This window comes from Rana temporaria, chromosome 3 (genome assembly GCF_905171775.1).
Source record: "Rana temporaria chromosome 3, aRanTem1.1, whole genome shotgun sequence".
In the NCBI taxonomy this organism is placed as follows: domain Eukaryota; kingdom Metazoa; phylum Chordata; class Amphibia; order Anura; family Ranidae; genus Rana; species Rana temporaria.
The window spans coordinates 315,263,626-315,289,355 of NC_053491.1; the positions used below are offsets into that span (position 1 = coordinate 315,263,626).

At 38.6% G+C, this 25,730-nt stretch overlaps 1 protein-coding gene across 17 annotated transcripts in view; it reads left to right on the forward strand.

Moving 5' to 3' along the window:
- The window catches only part of LOC120932477 (protocadherin gamma-B2-like), a 353,457-nt gene that overhangs the window by 204,814 nt on the left and 122,913 nt on the right, over positions 1–25,730 (forward strand). Inside the window, exons 1-2 of one of the 17 annotated variants that reach the window (XM_040344860.1) lie at positions 11,058–12,067; positions 21,753–24,230. The exons of 13 other annotated variants lie outside the window; for them this stretch is intronic. In XM_040344860.1, coding sequence (XP_040200794.1) covers positions 21,813–24,230 — 2,418 coding nt within the window. In that variant the 5' untranslated portion in view covers positions 11,058–12,067; positions 21,753–21,812. Of the gene's footprint in view, positions 1–324; positions 4,620–11,056; positions 14,539–21,379; positions 24,231–25,730 lie in introns of those variants that run through there. 3 more of the 17 variants (XM_040344869.1, XM_040344864.1, XM_040344845.1) reach the window with 3 other exon arrangements.

A 25,730-nucleotide genomic window follows, 5' to 3' on the forward strand; every position in this document is an offset into this window, starting at 1 on the left:
TGCCTTCAACAACTCCCCCTATGCGTATGAGGCCCCGTACACACGACCAGTTTCCTCGGCAGAATTCAGCTTCCGACCGAGTTTCTGGCTGAATTCTGCCGAGGAAACTGGTCGTGTGTACACTTTCAGCCGAGGAAGCCGACGAGGAGCTCGACGAGGAAATAGAGAACATGTTCTCTATTTCCTCGTTGTTCTATGGGAGCTCTCGTCCCGCCGAGCTCCTCGGCGGCTTCAGTGCTGAACTGGCCGAGGAACTCGATGTGTTTGGCACGTCGAGTTCCTCGGCCGTGTGTACGAGGCTTTAGACTTTTACCTTCAGATCAGATCAGGACTGTGTGGATGTTAAGGGGTAAAATTAACTGCATTAGTAAAGCACTAAAACTGATAGCAGCTTCTGACAAGCAGCAAATAAATTAAATCTAGTAAGCACCCTGTCCCCCTGTTTTCTGTTTGGCCCTAGATGTATTTCACAGAGTAGAATTGTTAGTTTTTACAAAAACATGCAATGCTACCAAAAGTGGTTGTAAACTCACCACTTTCACTTATGGCTCATTACAATCGACATAGTACTGGCAGATAATCGTTGTCTGTGAAATTTTACTTACTCTTTCTGTTTCTTCATAATCCAGCCTGCAAACTGTAGTGACGTCACTGGCGCATGTGCAGTTCGTAGCTTCTTAAACGGCACGCTATGTGTGCTGTTTCACTATCTTCAGCATGCTGGGTTATTTTCTTCCATTGAGAACAGCACAGAGGAAGCCTCGCGATACTGTGCCCTCCTCCTCTCCTTCCTGTTTCTCTCATTGTTGTATAAGACGTCACACAGGAAGAGTGAACTATAGCAGCACAGAGATGTTCATAGGAAGCAGCTGTTCTAGATAGAGGCTTGGTTTAAACGTGATTGCGCATTCGCAAGATTTCGACATGAAGGGAATGAAGTGCGGAAATGATGTCTGCACCTGAGCCAGCAATCATTACTAAAGATACCAGGAATAAGATTTTTTATAAAAGATAAAAAAGGTACTTCCAAACCTTGTTTTTCTCACCTTTAAACGTGTAAGGCTTATCAATACATTGTTGGATGTTAATATGTAAAAAAAAAAAGGGAAAAAGTCTGGGGTTTGCTTCCTCTTTAAGAGCAGTAACAACATTCCAACTAAAAAGATCAGAGGTAAAGTTTGTCTGGGTATTGATGCCACCCCTGGCAGTCCAGCCTAAGGCCACAGCCTTTGAGACCTCTACAACATTTAGACCCTCATAATATTTCACACCAAACAATATAATGAAATATGCATTGAAATCTGTCATGCCAAGCATTATTGTGATTTTTTACATTTCAGGTACATAGACTGTCAGTCTCCAGGGATGCAGCACAGGAGATATTCCTAAAACTTAGACTGATGCATAGTCATTTGCAATGAATGGGTTTAATTATCTAAACGCTATGAATACAGGTAGAGTTTTGTCCCTGATGTTTGTCTCTGTAGTATAGCCAGACTGAATCACTTCACCAGTACTCAGGAATCACTGCCAACACTGAGGTGTACAGATGTATGCCCACACAGTTTTGGTAATTATATCCTTCAAAAAGGCAGTTGTTTTGTTCCACGGGTACTATGGATTAATAAGTAATATATCCAGGGATTAAAAATAGAGCCATAACACAAGTTACAGTCAGGATAAATTTGTTTTGTAGATTGTACACAATGCAATTGTATTATGTGCACATGCACTGTGCTCACTCATAGCAAAAAAACCTAGCACTGAGAAGTGTGCATTGCAATTACCTGTACCTTGCTCAAAGAAATAGCTGAGTAAAAACAAAAATCACTATTACAACCAAGATGTAGAAGTGTTATAGCAGCATGTACATTTAGCTGCGCATCTTCAACTACAATTCTGGTTAAAAATAAAATATGAAGCAAACATCATTTACTATATAGAAGATACGATTCTGAGGTATTGTAGTTCCTTACTTTCACCTCAAAGCGCCGCTGTCCACCAATAAGGAAAATATGTTGGGGATCCAGAGACATTTCTGTTAGTCAGGCAGTCCACAATTGAAAAAAGATATACACACTATTTCTGCATGGGATGTGAATGCTGCAGGTCTCATAAAGAAGAAAGCTTATGTTTTGCTGATATCTAACTGGATCATATATAAATCAAGGAGTTTCACCCATATATAACCAACAAAGAAAGAGATATCTGCCTTGAGAATGCACCAAAGACCTAAAGGAATCAAATGGCAAGTAGCATTTTTATTTGTCTGGCTGTGTCATTCAGTCTATGCTCAGATTCATTATTCCATTGTAGAAGAAACGAGAAAAGGTTCAGTTGTTGGGAATTTAGCAAAAGATCTTGGAATGAATGTAAATGATCTCTTAGCAAGAAAACTACGTATTGTCTCTGATGTATCTGAAAAATATTTCCATATGAATCCAAAGAATGGAGACATATCTATTGCAGAGAGAATAGACAGGGAGACACTGTGTGGAGCTGCAGCTGATTGTGTCCTGACGTTTGATGCTGTGGCTGAGAATCCTTTAAATATTTTCAATGTTAAAATTGAAATTCAAGATATAAATGACAATCCACCAACATTTATGCAGGACAGAACTGTATTGCAAATGAGTGAGCATACATTACCAGGGGCAAAATTTACTCTCAAAAGTGCGATAGATTTGGATATTGGCATCAATTCCCTGAAAGGCTACAGACTCAGTGTAAATCAGCATTTTGTTCTGGGAGAGCAGACAAACACAGATGGTATTGCATTCCCGGAACTGGTTCTAGAAAAGCCCTTGGATCGCGAGGCCCAAAGCAGCTATGAACTTACTCTAATTGCTTTTGATGGTGGAATTCAAGCACAGACAGGCACTACTTTAATACAGATATCTGTTGTTGATTTTAACGACAATGCTCCTGTTTTTACCAAGAATATATACAAAGTGGAGGTTAAAGAAAGTGTGCCATTAAATTCAACAGTTTTTCAGGTCTGTGCAAGTGATGCAGATGAAGGCGTAAATGCACAAATTACATATTCATTTGATACAGTGTTGAATAATATTCGTCAGGCTTTTACTATCAATCCCAACAATGGAGAAATTAAAACAAAAGAACATTTAGATTATGAAGTCACTAAATACTATGAGTTTACAGTGGAAGCCAAAGATGGAGGAGGCCTAGTCTCTAATGCCAAAGTTTTGATAGAAATATTGGATGAAAATGATAATGTTCCTGTAATATCCATAACCTCCTTATCGTCACCTGTTCCTGAGGACACTGCACCAGGAACAGTGGTGTCACTGATTGCAGTCCGTGATAAGGACTCAGGACAAAATGGAGAAGTACAGTGTCAAGTTATAGGTGATGTACCCTTTCAGCTGATATCCTCAGCAAGCAACTTTTATAAAATTGTCACAAAAGGCTACCTTGACAGAGAAAAAACTTCATCCTACAATATCACTATTCAAGCCACCGACAAAGGTTCTCCTCCTCTGTCTTCTGTAAAAATGATCCAACTGGACTTGTCAGATGTCAATGACAATGCACCTGCCTTTGAGAAATTAGCATATACTGTATTTGTACCAGAAAACAATTTGCCAGGAGTTTCAATATTCAGTATTCAAGCAAAAGATATTGACAGTTTAGAAAATGCAAAACTGACTTACTCTGTAAAAAGCAACATCGATGGGAAGGATCCTATACCATTGTATGTATCTATTAATCAGGTGTCTGGGGTAATTTATGCACAAAAGTCATTTGATTATGAGCAACACAAAGAATTTGTTGTACAGATTGTTGCCAAAGACAGCGGCTCTCCACCTCTGAATTCAAGCACATCTCTAAGGATTCTTGTGGTAGACCAGAATGATAATCCACCAATCATCTTATATCCACCAACAAACAGTGGTAGCCCTTTCTTTGAAATGGTGCCTTGGTCTTCTGAACAAGGTTCTTTAGTATCTAAAGTGGTCGCAGTGGATGCAGATTCTGGACACAATGCCTGGTTGACTTATTCTTTACAGTCTTCAGAGCCATCACTTTTCACTATTGATCAACATACTGGGGAGATCAGAACATCACATGTTTTTCAAGAAAGAAATGCTTTAAAACATAAAGTTGTTGTTATAGTAAAAGACAATGGCTTCCCACCTCTCTCTGCCTCTGCCACTCTAAACCTTGTGGTTGCTGATAGTTTTCAGAAGGTGATCCCTGATATGAGCAATCAGTCAAGCAAACTGGACTCCCAGTCAAATTTACAAATCTATTTGGTAATAGGCTTGGCATTGATATCATTTTTGTTTATGTTGACTGTGATAATTGCCATCATCTCCAAATGCAGAGAGTCCAAATATTCCTCCCGATTTGAATCTGTGAGTACAAACCTGTATCCAACAGTTGATCCTAGATTTATATCTCAGTTTAAAAATGGAACTCTGCAGTTGCCTTACTCATATGATGTTTGTGTATCACTGGATTCAAGGAAAAATGACTTTGGTTTCCTTAGTCCTCAACCAAATGTTCCAGTGGATCATCTCATTGATGCTGATGATTCAGGGATTGGAAATGAAAGCTCAAAGGATTCCTTGCTTGCAGAAAACATTTCTTCTCAGGTATGTTTCAGGAAAAATCAGTTTGACTGTTAATAACAAAAGGGATCATATGTGTTTATTATAAATTATATTGGTCAAATAATAAGAACTTGTAACCAAAAGCTATTAACTCCACTTGGCCTGAAAGTAAGCCAATTTTTTTTTTACATCTAAAAATATTTTCATTATTTGCATACAGTCTTTATTTAGCAAGTAACTATTACAGGATGCATCCATGAAATAAAAAAAAGTATGTTATACTTTCAAAAAATAAAGTTCATCACAAGCTTTATGCTTTCAGTGTTAAGATCTAGTAGAAGGGGGATACATCTTGCATAGAGGACCACTTGCAAATGGTATATGTGAAAATGTTTTTATATAAATTAACGATATGAAAATTATATTTTTCTTTAGTAAGCTAAATAATCGTTTCCATACTTTCCTTAACTTTCCCCATTTTTTTTGTACCTAAATTGCTTTGTGTATTTTAACAGAAAAAGTCTGTGATCTCTGAAGCATCAATGAAATGTGCCTGTGCAGATGCAAGAGCAGTTGCTCCAGAGTTTAGTAAAGAGGTAAAACTTAATTTTGCAAAGAATACCCGGTCACATGCAAGGACATTTTTTGCTTGCACACGACTGGATGATGGAGGTCAGTAGAGCTTCTGCTCATTAACTAAGCTCTGAAGCAACTGCTCAGTGCACAGTCTATTTGCCTTTAGTAAATCAACGCCAACGCTTTAGATCACACTAATCTGTACAATTCAAAGAGTGGTATAACTCCTCATTGTGTTTTTGTGGTAGCCTTTTGCCACTCTAATTAACATTCAGTAATGAAAGCCTCTAGAAATACATTGTCAGGGTCAAATTTATCTATAGAACATGGCTAAAGGTGCCAGTAGCCTGCCTTTCCCACCTCTGTGAGTCATCCATTTGTCTATATTTATGGTAAGATGTTCTTAGTTTCAGTGAATGTAATGATGCAAAGTAAAGCTTTAGAGAGAGGGGGTGATAATCAATCACTTTGAGCAATGAAAGTACTTTTGACTTGGCAGCATACTTAGGGCTCTTTCATCACTGATCCACCCCGTGAACCTCCTCTTGCTCACTGGGGATCGCTCCGTTGATCCCTGCTGAACCGGCAGATGACAGGACATTCCCCTCACACTGTGCAGGGACCGCCCTGTCTTTTCTCTGCGCTCCTCTATGGGGTGATCGGATGAACACGGACCGTCTGTCCGTGTTCACCTGATCCGATCCACAGACGGATGGAAAAATAGGGTTTTTCTCCGTCTGCAGAATCGGAGGATTTTGGCACCGGGCGAGATCTCATAGGGACCAATGTATGTCCCTTTTTCATCCGTCCACGGATGGATGAAAAACCGTGTGAAAGAGCCCTTACAATGACAGCAGTTTTCAACATAGGAAGTTTCTCACCTGGGTTAGATCATCGTAGCCCTTAGGACTCCTACTGACGAAGTCCACACCCCTCGGACGTAACGTGTATAGGGGATGCAGCCTGGAGAATGAGTCATCACATGACCATCTCTATCTGCAACTGATGTTCAATACATGCAAAATACAGCTAGCTTGGCTTAAAGCGGAGGTCCACACAAAAAGTGAACCTCCGCTTTTCGAAACCCTCCCCTCCTCCGGTGTCACATTTGGCACCTTTCAGGGGGGGATGGGGTACAGATACCTGTATAATACAGGTATTTGCACCCACTTCTGGGTATAGAATCCTGCAGGAGTCACGCCCCCCGCTGTGGTGTTCTGGGAAACACACAGGTCCCAGAACGTAGCGGGGACCAGTGAGGATGCACAGCGCGTGCGCAGTAGGGAACTGGGCAGTGAAGCCGCAAAGCTTCACTTCCTGACTGTGGCGGGTGCAGCCTAGAGATGAGTGATCGCTCGGCTTCGGCTGCCGACATCGCGGGCACCTTGGACAGGTTATTAAAAGTTAGCAGCTGCAGTATTTGTAGCTGCTGGCTTTTAATATTTTTTTTAGGTGGACCTCCGCTATAAGTGCTTTTTATTGTGAGTAGCTCAATAAATATTTTATACAGAGTACACTAGATTGGCTGTATTTTATTCCCATCGCTATATGTATATGAGATCACTTGGAGGTTAACACTGAGCTAGATAAGATTTAGAGGTTTGAGGACACCATATTTCCATCATTGAGTCGCCTGGAGGGGAACACTGCTTGTTGTGACCTGACTGGTAATGCAGGGGTCATGACTTTGAGGTGAGCAGCTAGTGGAGCACGAGTGAGGGTAACACTGAATATTGCAAGATTTGTCACTTGGTGGTGAATCATTCAATTTAACTTTACAAACAGATTATTATTTTCATTTTGTACATTCTTTTTATTTTATTTGTATCACTGCACAGTTATACTTACCGTACTTTATTATTCTTGTCATATAGAGATTGATGCAAATTGATGTGCTAATTAGTACACTGCTTTTGTTCACTACATAATGAGATTTGATTCACAGGTGTATTAGCGGTTGCGCTACACCATTTAGCTTTCTTTATTTATTTTTGTGGAGTGTAGTGGAATCACTTTATTGTGGCAGCTAAAATCTCAAAAACCGGGGAGGGTGTATAGAAGGAAATTGAACTGGTTGTTTTTTGCTTTATAGTTTGATTAATATAGTAGAACTTTGGTAACATGACAGGATCCATTGCTTTGACTCTGTATACTTTTGGAGACCATCTAATTATTTGTATCAGTGTATCATGCATGAAATGCATTTGAATTTTGTGATTCCTCTAACTGTTTTCAGTGTTACTACCCTGGATTTGGAAAATTACATTCCTAGTTTCGAAATATGGTTTCATGTATTTATATTTTGCATTTATTCTGCCTGCACTGATAGCATGGCTTTGACTCAAGTGGCATGACTTTTTTTTCTCCAGTGGCACATACAAAGGCATATATACCAGTAATACAATATTATATACAGTATATAAATATCAGGGAATATTGTTTTTTATGAATTTAATTATGTCTTATTTCTTTTGTCAGATATGACATTTGTTCATCTATATATTCAAAAAAAATCGTACTTGGATGTTTAGTGTCAGTCTGTTTATGACAGAGCCTTATAGAAAAAGAAGTTCAATGCATCCAAGCATGCGTTGAATTGTTTCCGAGCATGCATGTTTTTTTCCCGTCGGAATTCCATACAGACGAATGGATTTTCCGATAGGATTTTTTTCAGTCTGAAAAGTTGAGAACCTGCTCTCTATCTAAGTCCGTCGGAAATTCCAACGGAAAAAGTCTGATGGGGCATACACACAGTCGGAATATCCAATGAAAAGCTCCCATCTGACTTTTTCCATCAAAAATTTAAACAGTGTGTACGCAGCATTAGTGTGTATGCAAGTACAGGCATGTGTGTGTGATATACAACACTTAAATGTGCAAAAGTTAAAATCTTAATTTTTCAAAAGTTAAAGTAGCTTAGTTGTGACTCTTGATTGAATTGCACTACTCCTACTCTTGTAGCATGGCACCATTAGATAAAAGGGAATCACAGCAGCACTTATACAATGACACTGTTCTCTCCCCAGTGTCACAATATAATTCTAGATTTTGTAATACAGCATTATTGCTCTGTGTGAGTTATATTTTCTGTGGTTTCACCTTGATTGACACAATATTACCTTGTAAATTGGCGTTGTGATGCCACTGCACTATTGCAGGAAAGGAGCCCTATTTTATTTTTTTGCTACAAGTAACACATCCTGTTATGATGTTCAGATTCCTCTACAACTGTAATATGATGTGTTGTTACCAGTAACACTCTGATAGCACACAGACCAATGGCAGTGGATCTTCTTCTGAAGCATATGTGTGATATTATAACTATGGGGCATGGTGTTGTAGATACATAAAGCTATAGAGTAACTTCACTTTTGTTGATTAAAAAATAAAAACTCTGGGTGATCAATGTATATTGAGTACTAATTTAATTATTCTAAAAAATAGCCACTTTGATTCACCTTTTCTTGTGCAGAATGGGAGTGACTGGTCCATCGCCTGTGTATTCTTAGTGTTCTAATGAGAAAATCTTGAGAAAAAGAAGAAATGGCTGCACATCCAAAGTTTCCAAAAATGCCTTTTATTGTAGACAGTCAAAATACACCAGGGACACCAGGTGTTAGTCACGTAGACGCGTTTCACACATCTGATCTGTGCTTAATCATTACTAATGAGAAAAGCTACCGTATATGCATCTCTTTAGAAGTTTGTAACCCTTGAGGAATATCTCACCAAAACTGAAATTCCTATTGCAAGAAGTGCCTAAAAGTTAACTTGTAGCTTAATGATACGTCTGTGAAAATCTGTGAGAAAATCACACAGGTAGGAAATTACATTCCTACGATAGTTCTGTACACCAATTGTGTACAGAATGCCTCCAGGTTGTCAATTTTACATTAGAGCAGCTGACGTTTGAAATGGAATGGTAATTTCCAAAACATTAAACTATAACATGATGCCTTTTAAAGCATTGCTGTTACAGAAATTGAACTTTAAATAAATACCTACCTTTTCCACTTCCAATGCCACCAAACACCACTCCAGTGAAGGGCAATCACTCTGTGCTCCCTGGTGCATTCAATGTTTCCTTCTGTTGACTCCTGCACCACTGCTGTGTACTATAGTGACATGGGGTATTCAGGAGGAACCACTGAGTGCAATGGGAGCACAGAAGACTGACACCCCTGGAAGTGTTGGTCTCGGAAATAACTTCAGAAGGTGATTCATGCTTATTGAAGTTGTGTTTGGTGGTGTGAGCAGCAGAGGAGGAGAGGTATTTACCATTTTCTTTGCATATACAGTACAGCTCTACCTTAAATTTACATTTTTGAAATCAATGAATTAATTCTGAACTGTTAACCCCCCTGGCGGTATTCCAGAGTCTGGCTCGGGGTAAGATTTCATTACCAAAAGCGGTATCCCCGAGCCTCAGGCTCGCCTCGCAGCAGCCACAGGCAAAGTTAATTACCTTGTCCCTGGATCCTGCAATGCCTCTCCGCTGTGTGAGCGAGCAGCGTCCTTGCTCGATTCACACAGTGTCCCTGTGTGTCGCCGATCTCTGTTCCCTGCGATGTTACGACGCACGGGGGCGGAGAACGGCGCCAAATTCAAAAAAGTAAATAAACACATTACATACAGTATACTGTAACCTTATAGATTACAGTACTGTATGTAAAAAAACACACCCCCTTTGTTCCTAGTGGTCTGCCCAGTGTCCTACATGTACTTTTGTATAATAAAAACTGTTCTTTCTGCCTGCAAACTGTAGATTGTCCTTAGCAACCAAAAAGTGTCCCTTTATGTCAAAAGTGGCTTTAGAGCAGCTAGAAAACAGCGATAATAAATTATAATCACTTGAAGAATTGAGCGATAGCGATTTGTGGGGAAATTCATCATAAAAAAAAAAAGTAATGACAGCGACAATTCTGCAACTGAGCAAATTTCAGTGTTTTTGATTTGATTACATTATTGAATAATTTTATTATAATTATATTATTATTTGTTATAATTATTTATAGTTATTTATTATATTATAATTTATGATTTTGTTTTTTAAACTTTATCATACCCAAGATGTCTACTAGACTCTTGTTTGGACAGATTTAAGTGAGTTATTCCTAAGAATTACAGGCCTACAATTTGAAACGCCAAATTTCCTTGCAAAATAATGGTACCGCTTTCAGCACCTAAAACCAGAAAGAATCATACCAGGGAGGTTAATGCAATAAGAATTGTCATGTTTTAACTACGCTGAAAAGCCATGTGCTTTCAGTTCATTTAGGTACACTAAGGGCCCTTTCACACTGGGGCATTTTTCAAGCGCTTTAGCGTTAAAAAAAGCGCCTGTAAAACGCCTGAAAGAAGCTGCATCTGCAATCCCAATGTGAAAGCTCGAGTGCTTTCACACTAAAGCGCCTGAAAAACACCCCAGTGTGAAGGTGGTCTTAGCGTTAAAAAAAAGTGCCTGAAAGAAGCTGCATCTGCAATCCCAATGTGAAAGCCTGAGTGCTTTCACACTGAGGCGCTGAGCTGGCAGGGCGTCAAAAAAAGGTCCTGCATGCAGCTTCTTTGCAGCGCTTTAGGAGCGGTTAATACACCGCTCCTAAAGCCCCCTTCCCATTGAGGAAGCTTTTTTTAACGCCAAAGCGCCTGAAAAGCGCCTCAGTGTGAAAGGGGTCTTAGCAGCGCTTTACCAGCGTTTTTCGGGCGCTGGCAGTGTGAAAGGCCTCTGAAAGCACTTGGGCTTTCACATTGGGATTGCAGATGAGGCTTCTTTCAGGCGCTTTACAGGCTTTTTTTAAAGCCAAAGCGCCTAAAAAACGCCCGAAAAACGCCCCAGTGTGAAAGGGGTCTAATATCCAAACTGTCACTTTTCTTTCTTTGGTTTTTGTTTTTTTGGTGGAGAATGCGGACAACAATAAAACTGCCACTTTTCTGAAAGAATACATCAGCTGTTAAGTAGGTCAATTTCCAGGGACATAACTCTACCACCTGGAACTGTCCATGGCAGTTAGCTTCCTTGTAACATCTACTGTATGGCCTGGTGAACTGTGTGGATAACGGGGATAAGCAGATTATTTACGTTCCTAAAGTTTGACATGAATATCTTCATTTATGACAAAAATACAAGTCACCTTGACCCTTCTTGTTTTTTGACAAAAAAAATACAAAAATGCATTACATGACCTATACAGGAAGATAAATGTTTTTCAAAAGCTGCAAATTGATGCAATTGATACAATAGTTATGAGGAAAGAAAATCAGTAGTATTTTGGCTGTATCTTATCCTTGTCCAAAGGGGTTCCTTTTGTTAAATATATTTAAAAATAGGCAGTTCACTATAAAAGATTCAGTAATTAGGGCATTCAGCCTGGATTAGGTTTTTAGATGGATTCAGAATGTCTATGAGACCACAGAAGTAAACAGCGGTACGTCCACTTACATTTGTTCGCATCCAAGTCAGTTATGTCCGCAGAAAAAAATTCTATCCCTTATAAACATATGTTTGTTTATACTTTTGTCCGCCTATGACTTTTTTCTTCAACAACTCAAAAAACAGACACGTGGAAATAAGATATTTACTGATTTAAACTGAACTGGATTGAACTGAAGATGGATATATAAACTGATGTAGACGGATTACATTTTAATTTTTTTTTTATCCTTTTTCATGAATGAATTTCCTAAATGTTAAATTGTATTTATGAAAATATCTCTAAAATGTTGTAGTATCCCATTTCCACCTCAGAGCGCCGCTGTTCAACCAATAAGCGAAGGATGTGAGAGATGCATGCCTCTATGAGACAGGCAGTACAACTGCAAGAGTAGATATAGAGCATTTCTGCATGAGATGGGAGTGCTTCAGGTCTAACAAAGAAGAAGATATTCTGGACTTTGAATTCAATTAAGGATTATACATTCTACAGGGAATTCCTTTCATATATTTCCAACAACAGAAGAAAAAGCTGTCTTGAAAATGCATCAACAACAATCACCCCTGGAAATCAGATGGCAAGTAGTGATTTCATTATTTTCCTGGTTGTGTCATTCTGTCTCTGCTCAGATTCATTATTCCATTGTAGAAGAAATGAGGAAAGGTTCGGTTGTTGGTGATTTAGTGAAAGATCTTGGAATGAATATGAAGGATATCACAGCAAGAAAACTCCGTATTGTGTCTGATGTTTCTGAAAAATATTTCAGTATCAATCTGGAGAATGGAGACCTTTTTATTGCAGAGAGGATAGACAGAGAGACACTGTGTGGGGCTGCAGCTGATTGTGTCCTGACCTTTGATGCTGTGGCTGAGAATCCTTTAAATGTGTTTAATGTTAGGATTCAAATTCAAGATATAAATGACAATCCACCAAGATTCCTCTATGAGACAATTAGATTAGAAATAAGTGAATATGCTTCACCGGGAGCAAAGTTTTTTTTGCAGAAAGCTGAGGATTTGGATATAGGAATTAATACACTGAGAAGCTACAAGCTGAGTCCAAATGAGCACTTTGTCTTAAGAGAAAGGATCAGCTCTGATGGCAGTATATTTCCTGAGCTGGTTCTAGAAAAGCCTCTAGACCGAGAGACACAAAATTACTATGAACTGATTCTATCAGCTTCCGATGGAGGAAATCCTGTAAAAACAGGGAGCATACTGATTAAGATTGCCATCATTGATATAAATGATAATATACCTATATTTACCCAAGAACTATATAAAATAAGCATTAAGGAAAATATTCCTTTGAATTCCTCAGTTTTGCAAGTCAGGGCAACTGATGAGGATGAAGGAGTAAATGCACAGATTACATATTCATTTAATACACTGGCAGATAATATTATCCAGATGTTTACAATTAATCACAAGAACGGAGACATTAGAACAAAGGGACATTTAGATTATGAAATGAAAAAACACTATGAAATATCTGTACAAGCCATGGATGGAGGGGGCCTGGCTGCCCATGCCAAAGTTTTAATAGAGATTTTGGATGAGAATGACAATGTTCCTGAGATAACCCTCACCTCCCTGTCTTCTCCTATTCCTGAAGACACAACACCTGGCACTGTGGTGGCACTGATTGCAGTCCGTGATAAAGACTTGGGAGAAAATGGAGCTGTTCAGTGTCAAATCATTGGAGATATTCCATTTCAATTAGTGTCATCTACCAGTAACTTTTATAAAATTGTTACCAAAGATTTTCTGGACAGAGAAAAATTATCATCCTATAACATCACCATTCAAGCATCTGACAAGGGTTCTCCTCTTTTGTCTTCTGTGAAAGTCGTTTATTTGTACTTGGCGGATGTTAATGACAATGCACCTATGTTTGAGAAGTTGATTTATACTGCATTTGTACCAGAAAATAATTTACCAGGAGCTTCCATATTCCATGTTCAAGCAAAAGATATTGACAGTGAAGAAAATGCAAAACTGACTTACTTTATAATAAGTAACAAAGATTCCACATCCTTGCTTGTATCTATAAATCCAGTGACCGGAGTCATTTATGCGCAAAAATCATTTGATTACGAGCAACACAGAGAATTCAACATTCAGGTTATTGCTAAAGACAATGGTTTTCCATCGCTGAACAGCAGCACAACTCTAAAAATTCATGTGGTAGACCAGAATGATAACCCACCAGTCATCCTATACCCACCAAGGGACAGTGAGGGTCCTGTCTTTGAGATGGTGCCTTGGTCATCTGAACAAGGTTCCATAGTATCTAAAGTGGTTGCAGTGGATGCGGATTCTGGACACAATTCCTGGTTGTCTTATTTTTTGCAAGTTTCTGAGCCATCTCTTTTTTTTACTATTGATCAGTACACTGGGGAGATCAAAACATCAAAGGTTTTTCATGATGGAGATTCTTTAAAACATAAAGTTGTGGTCATAGTAAAAGACAATGGTTACCCACCTCTGTCTGCTTCTGTGACTCTAAACCTGGTGATTGCTGATAATTTCCAGCAGATAATTCCTGAAATGAACAAACATCCAAGCAAAGTGGACTCTCAGTCAAACTTACAAATGTACCTGGTAATCGCCTTGTCCTTGATTACTTTTATGTTTGTATTGACTGTGATAGTCGCTGTGGTCTCCAAATGCAGAGAGTCCAAATCGTTGCCTTACTTTGGCCCTGTGGATACACAATTATATCATACTGTAGATCCCAGATTTATTTCCCAGTTTAACAATGGAACATTGCAGCTGCCCTACACATACAATGTTTGCCCAACTCTGGATTCAATGGACAAGGAATTTGCTTACCTAAAAACTCAGCAGTGTGTTCCGGTTGTTCCTGTAGATATACTAATTGATGCGGATGATTCAGGAATTGGTCATGAAAACAAAAGAGACCCTATAGCTGATGGCAGTCTTATTTTGCAGGTATGTTAAAACTCTGATATTTAATTAGTCTGCATTCTTTAAGAATGGTGCAGATATGTTTGTTATAAATAATACAAGAAAAAAACAGGTGTAAAAAAATCTTACTCACAGACATCCATGAATTGCAAGCATGTATACAAACAAATGCCGGCCGGCACAATAGGAGCCCTTTCTCCTTGCGTTGAACGCGGTGATGTCACTGCACGCCGTCTCAGATGCATTTCGTCATAAATTTTACCTTTTCAATGGGGATTGAAATTTATGACAAAACGCGTCTGTAAAGCGTTTTGTCATACATTTCAATCCCCAGTGACGTCACTGCATTCAACGCAAGGAGGAAGGGCTCCTATTGTGCCGGCCAGCATTTGTTTGTATACATGCTCGCAATTCACGGATGTCTGTGAGTAAGATTTTATACTTATTAAACATGCTTTTTAAACGTTATTACGCTATGGTCCGGTTTTTTTCAATTACATTTATGACCCACGGATCAATTGCATGATATGGATCTGAGTCTCTATGATTTGATGACAACCGTACTGTGGCTTTGAAACACCCTGGGTTCATTCGCTGTTGGATTATCATACATTGCTGTCTTTATCTGCGATCTGGTAGGCTGCTCTCCATGTGGTGGTTGTCTCCACGGATGTCAAGTGCACCTGGGTGTTGTTCGTCCTGATCCTTATTATTAAAGGCGTCCATTCAATACTCAATACTTATTTGGACCTTGTTAACACTGTCATATTTATACCAGCCTTGCTTGCTGGATATATGTTTGTTACAAAGGTTGTATTGACCCTACAGTCTTGGCAAATAAGAGGAGGTCTCTAATAATTTAATATTTTATTTTATTTTAATTATTTTGTAAGTTGAAGAGTTACAGTATTTTTTTTCTCATGATAATACCACAGTTACTAGACCAGTATATAACCAGTGATCTTAGTCCATACCATATCCTCTCTAGGTTTCTAGAATTGCACAGAACACCAGACTTCATGGTGATTTACTGTAAATGACTATAGCCTACAATTTAATCACGTTCTTCAGAAAAATACATAAGCAGTAAGCAGAAGAAAAACGCTTTTCTTTATAGGTGGTTTAAAGGGGTTGAAAAGGTTTGTTTTTTATTTTCTAAATAGTTCCTTTAAGCTAGTGCATTGTTGGTTCACTTACCTTTCCCTTCGATTTCCCTTCTAAATGTTTTTTTCTCTGTCTGAATTTCTCACTTCCTGTTCCTCCTCAGTAAGCTTGCCCCCCAAATTCCGAGCCATTTTGGCTGGGCGTTAGTCAGCATGCTCCCCCCCCCCCTTGGGACTACATCCCTGTGGGGAGATGCTGTGAACGTTCACAGGCACGTTCACAGTCACGAGAGGCAGGAGATCCGCGGACGTGTCAAAGATGCTGAAGCTCTGCCTCCCGTGCCTTGTTATTGTATTATTTGTTTCTTTATGCTATGGGCATGCTGGGGAGGTGGGAATGGGCGTTTTAAACGGTCGGCGTGTACTCATCCAAGCCAGAAAGAGAAACAAGAACTATGCTCGTTCCTTCTTATGTGACATGCCGAAAAAGCGGCACTGTGCATGCACGATGCTGCTAAGCCTCAAGGAAAATGTAGTTCCTTTGATGGCCGTGACGTAGCTTTAGACAACGCGCTCTGAAAGTTGAGGAGAGACTCAAGAGAGGGAACGAGGAAGTGGAGAAATAGCATAGTTATTTAACAGGTAACTAAATATTTTAAGCAGAAAAAACAACTATATTCACTATCTATATTGCACAAAGATCAAATATTGGCTAAAAACGTTTTACCTTTACACCCCTTTAAGTTATAGTGGCATATCACTAGTGATTGACAATATTTATTAAATAAACAATATTATGTATACTTAACTACTGTATAGACAAATATTTTATGTTTGTGGAAAAATAATTGAAAGTTGTCATTCTAAGGGCGTAACTATCAAATATATTTGGTCAGGGTTAATAGGTAAGTCTCCTTTTCAGCAACATTTACATTCAACATGATGCTTATCATCTCTGAAAAACAAATGTTAAAGAACAGTTGGACTTGTTACATAATAAGCTCTTAGTTTTAATTGCTAATTCTTATGAGCAATAATCAAAACCAACTAATCACAATTCCTGAAAGTTATTACATTTAACTTCTGCTTATGGCTCCCTGCAGATACGAATCAGCACTTAATCTGGAATTTATGCTATTTTATTCTAAATAGAGAAAAGTCTTAATGCAGAGGGGATGGATTAGAACCCCTGCCAGATATTATTTTCAGTCTGTTTCTGCCTTTGGGTGACTTTTTCTAAATTTCTGTCATAGCAAAAAAGTGATTTTATTGCTATCTGTGTCCTGTCCCAGTGACTACAGAAATTAAAGATTTTCCCAGGACACAGACAGCAATAAAAGCCAGATACTTAAAATGATACTAAACAGAAAAGTGTTAATTGTTTTAATTCATTCACATAAATCATATATATCATGCCACTGTATTTTTTTTTAATCCTCTAAGTACCTTATTCATTCAGCGCTGTTTTGTGGTCATGTGACATTTCCCTGTTCTTTGACATCTTCAAGGATCTTTGGGAGGGGCTTCTTACTCTGATGATGAGTAAAACAACAATATTATTGTCGCGCCAAGGCACTCCCTAAGCGGTGATACAGTTAGGGGAGAATTAATCCTTGGACAAAAAAGAAGGATTGTGTATATAAGGGAAAAGGAAGAGATATCAAGGAAAAAATCATTTAAAACAAAAAAAAGGATGGGAACATGAATAGTTAAAAAATTACATCTTAAAAATTCGAATTAAAAAGAATTAATTAAAAATGAATTAAAATGTAATTGAAATGAAAATGAAAATTCATTAACCACTTGAGACCCGCGCTGTAGATTAAAGACATCCACAGCGCGGCTCTCAAGTGCCGGGTGGACGTCCCTGGACGTCCTTCTATCTGCATTCCCCGCGCACGCCGCTGGGGGCGCGCAGAGGGGAAAAACTGTGCCCGGAACATCGCTGAGAAGCCGATGCGTGTGCCTTGTGGCCGCGATCGGCGGTGACAGCAGGGACGTGGAGCTCTGTGTGTAAACACAGAGCTCCCTGTCTTGTCAGGGAGAGAGGAGACCGATGCTGTGTCCCTTGTACATAGGGACACAGCATCGGTCACCTCCCCCAGTCAGTCCCCCTCCACACACAGTTAGAATCACTCCCAGTTTACACATTTAACCCCTTCCTCGCCCCCTTCACTGCCAGTCACATTTATACCGTAATCAATGCATTTTTATAGCACTGTTCGCTGTGTAAATGTGAATGGTCCCAAAATAGTGTCAAAAGTGTCCGATATGTCCGCCACAATATCGCAGGCCTGACAAAAAAAAATCGCAGTTCGCCACCATTACTAGTAAAAAATAAAAAAATTTAAAAAAATCATACACAAAATATACAAAAAATATGTAGAAGAATACGTATCGGCCTAAACTGAGGAAAATTTTTTAAAAAATGGGATATTATTATAACAAAAAGTAAAAAATTTATTTTTTTTGTATATAGCGCAAAAAATTAAAACCGCAGAGGTGATCAAATACCACCAAAAGAAAGCTCTATTTGTGGGAAAAAAATTATGATAAAAATATAATTTGGGTAAAGCATTGTATGACCGCGCAATTGTCATTCAAAATGCGTCAGCGCTGAAAGCTGAAAATTGATCTGGGCAGGAAGGGGGTTTAAGTGCCCAGTAATGAAGTGTTTAAGAGTCAATGAATCCTGGGTGTTGATGGAGGTGAAGAAGTCCACACAAGAAAGGCCGCTGGCAATAGAGCAGAAGTACTTACTTACTCTGGTAGTAGGAACAAAAAGATAAACAAAGCAGCGCCAATCTGAGTGTAGTATTAGGAATAAGAAACTTTAAAACATATGCACTCACTAGAAAGCGGTTGAAAATGGGCACATCAAGGATGAACATCATAGATAGGCAGCACTGTCCGATGATATGGGAGTATGCTCTCTACAGGATGAGTCTGTGTCTGCACAGCCCTGATTGGTGCTGTGGTGGTCACATGACTAGAACAAAACATTCAATATTCCAGTAAAGCAATTTGAATTTAATTATAAATATCAAAAAAATGTTTTACAGCTCCCTATAAATCTGTATCTACCATCAAATTAAATTTGTAGTTGGTATGCATGTATATGGTATAGGCAGAGTCTTCACTTTGTTCAGACAGCACCTGCACCAAAGGCTCTTTTTTTCTTTTCTTTTTTTTACTTTACAGATATTAGAAATTATATATATATATATATATATATATATATATATATATATATATATATATATATATATATATATATATATATGTATATGATTTAGATTAAAACAAAGCTTGTTGTGAGTTCCTTAATAAATTCAATTAGCATGCTACATCCCAGGGGAAGTGTCATGTATCACAGTGTATACACCCACCTGTTTGACACTACACAAAACAAATGCTTCAGTGGCTTTGTGAGTATGCACACTATGTTATATAAATTGTAATGCAAGTTTTCATAGCCTGGGGTTTTTGACACTAAATCCTTCCAAATATTAACGAAACACATTTGGCTGTAGCTATATTATAGGATGACCTAACATAAAAGTTCAGTATTAAAGATATGAAAGTTTTGCTGTTTAGCTTAAAATGGACCTTTCACTGCTGAATACTATTAGTTATAATATGTAGCACTGTTCAAATATACACATTAAAGACACCATACTTTTATTATGTTACTGCTTATCTCACTGAATGCACAAGGGGGGCTCTCTGTGATGTCAGGACACAGTTATTGACATGTGACATTAGTCATTCTCTAACAGCTCCTTCATGTGACCATAGATAAACTTCCACCCTCTGCAACTTTTTAGCAACCATCAAAGAGAACATAATGAGACACTATGAAGGTGAATTGTTTGCTAAACATAAATGTGCCGTACTTGAAGTCTAGTGATTTTACATTTATATTTATCCTCTTCTCACTGGCCGTAAGTATATATTGATGGGTGGGCTTTAACACTGAGAGCCTGCATATATACGGCCCTATGAAAACACTTCTCCATGCTCCACGCGCTCTGCGTGCTCTGAGAACAGTCACAGACAGGGACCAGAAAGCTCCCGATGCATAGTTGCAATCGGGATCTTTCAAATCATGTGACCACTGTGACAGCCAATCACAGAGGAAAGGGGTTAAATATCACTTTACATAGTTACTGGATGTTCCACATCTACATCCTGGATTGTGATGCTGGATTGCTGTTTCAGGGATGACATAGATTATGGTGCCAGTGAAGGTTTTGGCTGTGCTAAAGAGGAAATCCAGGTATGGATGTTTTATACATTGTTACATCAGTCCACCTTGGACCAATGTAACTATGTATATAACATACCTAGCTTCCCAGGAAGCTGGAAATCACTGAAATAGACACTGCTACTCCAGTGATCACCACTACAGTATGTTCTGGTCCCATGCTGAGTGGCTGACCTGCTGCATTCTGAACACACAATGTAGCTATGTACAAAATATACCATACCTGGAATTCAGCCCTTTTTATAGCCTTTTACCTTGTGACAAAGTTACAGTGATGCTGTCTGGTCTCTATAAGAAGGGGGAATAAGGAAATACTTCCTCCTGCCTTCAGCTGATGACAGGATCTCCAAGACAGCTTTTTACTGATACAAGTTAATATTTTTTTTAAGCTTGTAAGGTTTCTGTATACTGTTGTGGCATGTCAGCAATTTTGCAAAGTCACTGAAAGGTCAACTTTAGGAAGCTCAGCTCAATAAACCCCTGTAAGCCTGGAATGCCTAGGGAGTCTAGTGGCAGGCATCAGCAAATTAAAGTCATTGTGCGTTCTCTTACTTCTTATACTTACCTGCTCTGTGGAATGGGCAATCAGTCTATTACCCTCACTTCTGGAGTCCCCCTGTGGCAAGCCATGTGAAATGGGCCACATGCATAGGCGCGCTCCCAAACTGGGCCGTGTGCATCTGCCCACGCGCCCTGCTCCCTCTTCACAGGATTTGACTGCCTGCATCTCTTGTGAGAAGAGGAAGAGGGGAAAGAAGATCTGCAGCCATACTCAATGCTGGATCAAGAGAAAACTAACTGGTTAGGGAGGGAGGGGGTACAACAAATGGTAAAATGTTTTTAACCTTAATGTAGGAAAAGTATTAAGGTAAAAAATGTTTTTACTTTAGAACCACTTTAGGGTAAGCTCCTCCTTTGTTATGTAGTACATACCAGGTTTAAGTCACCAAGGGCAAAAAGAGGAAAATAAATGTGTTGTTCAAAAATGAATTATTTTATTGCAATTAACTATTTCAGCCTAGGTTTCTAAGCTCTTCCTAAAAACAAGTTTAAACACATACACTGTGTGTTTGTGTTTGTGTGAGTGTGTGTCTGTATAATATTTACATGATGTATAGTATTATACAATACACTAAACAAGTCCATGATCTCTGTCGGAGGAAGGTTTTTTTATATGTTTCTACCGCCTCCATCACTAGCAAGTATTGCCTTGCCAAAGCCTTTTTGACCTGCTTTTTTACTAAAGAGGTCATTATCATCTGGTAAACAGAACCCACCTACGGAACACTTTGGGTGTAATTTGTTCAGCTGGTGAAGGATTACTCACTATCGATAGTTTTCAGCACAGAAGGATCAAATCTTACTAGGACTTTAATTGATATCAAACCTTTGCAATTTATTTTTTGTGTCAGTTTCTGCTATTTATTTATTGTGTCTGTTTCTGTTATAATTAGTGTTTGCTTACACTAGTCACATTGATTTATGTGTCACATTGCACTTTACTTTCAGTACTTAAGTTTGCTGGCGTGCAAAGTTACTTGTTTTATGCTAGTTGTTAGCAGAAAATCAGAACAAATACTAGACAATCATACTAATGAACATTAAAGGACTGTTTTGTATTTTTTTTTTTTTCAGTTTTCATGACAGAACTGATGAACCTTGTTTAAAAGGTCCCTAAATCTTAAATTTTATTTATGAAAAATGTTGTAGTACCCAATTTCCACCTCAGAGCGCCGCTGTTCAACCAATAAGGGAAGGATGTGAGAGATGCATGCCTCTATGAGACAGGCAGTACAACTGCAAGAGTAGATATAGAGCATTTCTGCATGAGATGGGAGTGCTTCAGGTCTAACAAAGAAGGATTATACATTCTACAAGGAATTTCCTCTTATATATTCCCAACAACAGAAGAAAAAGCTGTCTTGAAAATGCATCAACAACAGTCACTCCTGGAAATCAGATGGCAAGTAGTAATTTCATTATTTTCCTGGTTGTGTCATTCAGTCTCTGCTCAGATTCATTATTCCATTGTAGAAGAAATGAGGAAAGGTTCAGTTGTTGGTGATTTAGTGAAGGATCTTGGAATGAATGTGAAGGATATCACAGCAAGAAAACTCAGAATTGTGTCTGGAGTTTCTGAAAAATATTTCAGTATCAATCTGGAGAATGGAGACCTTTTTATTGCAGAGAGGATAGACAGAGAGACACTGTGTGGGGCTGCAGCTGATTGTGTCCTGACCTTTGATGCTGTGGCTGAGAATCCTTTAAATGTCTTTAACGTTAGGATTGAAATTCAAGATATAAATGACAATCCACCAACATTTCTCGATGAAACAATTCGATTAGAATTAAGTGAATCTGCTTCACCAGGAGCAAAGTTTGCTTTGCAGAAAGCTGAGGATTTGGATATAGGAATTAATACACTCAGAAGCTACAAGCTGAGTCCAAATGAGCACTTTGTATTAGGAGAAAGGATCAGCTCTGATGGCAGTATATTTCCTGAGCTGGTTCTAGAAAAGCCTCTAGACCGAGAGACACAAAATCACCATGAACTGATTCTATCAGCTTTCGATGGAGGAAATCCTGTACAAACAGGTACAGCCATGATTAAAATTACCATCATTGATATAAATGATAATATACCTATATTTACCCAAGAAGTATATAAAATAAGCATTAAGGAAAACATACCTTTGAATTCTACAGTTCTACAAATTAGAGCAAATGATGAAGATGAAGGAGTAAATGCACAAATTATATATTCATTTAGTACTCGGGCAAATAATATTCTCCAAATGTTTACAATTAATCACAAGAACGGAGACATTAGAACAAAGGGACATTTAGATTATGAAATGAAAAAACACTATGAAATATCTGTACAAGCAATGGATGGAGGAAGCCTGGCTGCCCATGCCAACGTTTTAATAGAGATATTGGATGAGAATGACAATGTTCCAGAGATAACCCTCACCTCCCTGTCTTCTCCTATTCCTGAAGACACATTAATTGGAACTGTGGTGGCACTGATTGAAGTTCGTGATAAAGACTCAGGAGACAATGGAGAAGTTCAGTGTCAAATCATTGGAGATATTCCATTTCAGTTAGTGTCATCAGCAAGTAACTTCTATAAAATTGTTACAGAAGACACTCTGGACAGAGAAAAAATCTCATCCTATAACATCACCATTCAAGCATCTGATAAGGGTTCTCCTTTTTTATCTTCTGTAAAAGTCGTCTATTTGGACTTGGCGGATGTTAATGACAATGCACCTATTTTTGAGAAGTTGGCTTTCACTGCATTTGTACCAGAAAATTATTTACCAGGAGCTTCCATATTTCATATTCAGGCGAAAGATATTGACAGTGAAGAAAATGCAAAACTGACTTACTTTATAGTAAGTAACAGTAATGGCAATGATCCCATATCCTTGCATGTGTCTATAAATCCAGTGACCGGAGTCATTTATGCACAGAAATCATTTGATTATGAGCAACACAGAGAACTCAACATTCAGGTTATTGCTAAAGACAATGGTTTCCCATCACTGAACAGCAGCACAACTCTAAAAATTCACGTGGTAGATCAGAATGATAACCCACCAGTCATCCTATACCCACCAAGAGACAACGATGGCCCTGTCTTTGAGATGGTGCCTTGGTCATCTGAACAAGGTTCCTTAGTATCTAAAGTGGTCGCAGTGGATGCGGATTCTGGACACAATGCCTGGTTGTCGTATTTTTTGCAAGTTTCTGAGCCATCACTTTTTACTATTGATCAGTACACTGGGGAGATCAAAACATCAAAGGTTTTTCACGATAGAGATTCTTTAAAACATAAAGTTGTGGTCATAGTAAAAGACAATGGCTACCCACCCCTGTCTGCTTCTGTGACTCTAAACCTGGTGATTGCTGATAATTTTCAGCAGATAATTCCTGAAATGAACAAACAGCCAAGCAAAGTGGACTCTCAGTCAAACTTACAAATGTACCTGGTAATTGCCTTGTCATTGATTACTTTTCTGTTTGTATTGACTGTGATAGTCGCTGTGGTCTCCAAATGCAGAGAGTCCAAATCGTTGCCTTACTTTGGCCCTGTGGATACACAATTATATCATACTGTAGATCCCAGATTTATTTCCCAGTTTAACAATGGAACATTGCAGCTGCCCTACACATACAATGTTTGCCCAACTCTGGATTCAATGGACAAGGAATTTGCTTTCCTAAAATCTCAGCAGTGTGTTCCGGCTGTTCCTGTAGATAGACTAATTGATGCGGATGATTCAGGAATTGGTAATGAAAACATAAGAGACCCTATAGCTGATGACAGTGTTATTTTTCAGGTATGTTGAAACTATTATATTTAAATAGTCTGCATTCTTTAAAACAATCTTGGAGATATGTGTGTTTTGTCAAATCAGAGAAGGTCTACAATGATTTTCAATGTTACTTTATTTTATTTGAATGATTTTATAAAAATACTTGTTACAAAAATGATCTTGATATTAGCAAGCAGTTTCATACAATAGAGATGATAAACTCTTGTAACCATAAGGCATCCATGGTTACTAGACCATCAGATGACCAGCACTCATAGTGCATCCTATATCTCTTTTAGTGTTCTGGCACTGCACAAGAGACCAAACTTCCTGGTGCTATAAATGGCCATAGCATACCATGTGGTCGCATTGCTCAGAAAACATATCAAATTCAATATAGAAAATACTTTTTTTTATGGCTATTTTAAGTTATAGTTATAATGTCACAACACTAGTGATTGACTGACTGTATTAAAAAAAATATATGTATTATGTATACTTACCAATAGACAAGTATTTTATGTTTATGAAAAAATGTATTTAACGTGTAAGTAAACCTTCCTATACTTTATAGCTAAGGAAGCTGTCATATTAGCCTCTGCATGATCTGCAGTTGCCTGCACATGTGATGACACCATTTGATGGCTTGATAGTTGGGCTGAGAGTGAACATAAGCACACTAGAAACTGTAGCAGTTAAAATTGATGGCATGCCAAAAAGTTATAGGTGCTTTTAAACAGGGTGTTATGGGGGGGAGGTTCCAGATGTAGAGCTAGCCAGCATTGAGCAAGGTTTAGCAGATAATATTGGGGAGCATTAGTGGTAGGGTGACTAAAATCCCAAAACCCAAGGTAAGTATGCTGGCAAATCTAAATTGCAGCCTCATAACAACTAACAAGGAAATAGTATGCAACAGGACAGATCTACAAGGCTTGTATACCAATGCTAGAAGTCTAGCTAATAAAATGGAAGAACTGGAGTTGCTAATGTAAGAGGAGGATTTTGATTTTGTGGGAGTTTTAGAAACTTGGTTTGACAGCTCACATGATTGTCTGGCAACCATTCAGTATATTCACTATATTGTAAGGGTAGGGAGGGTAGGAAAGGGGGAGGGGTAAGCCTGTATATCAATAATGATGTGCAAGGGAACATGAGGGATGACATCAGCAATGGAGCAAGGGGGAGGTGGAATCCTTGTGGTTGGAGCTCCAAAGGAAGGAAAAATAAGGGGGAAGTAATAGTGGGCGTATGCTACAGGCCCCCTAACCTGAGGGAAGTGGCGGACCTCCTATCACAGCTTGGAAGGGCGGCAAGGCTAGGAAATGTTATTATAATGTTGGATTGTATTTATCCAGATATAGACTGAATGGAACTGTTCATTCGTCTAAGGCTCGCCTTTGCCTAAATGTCTTGCAGGATAATTTCATGGGTCAGCTGGTGAATGCATCAACAAGAGATAATGCACTACTAGACCTACTGATTACAAACAATACAGACCCAATAACGTATGTGGAAATACAAGGC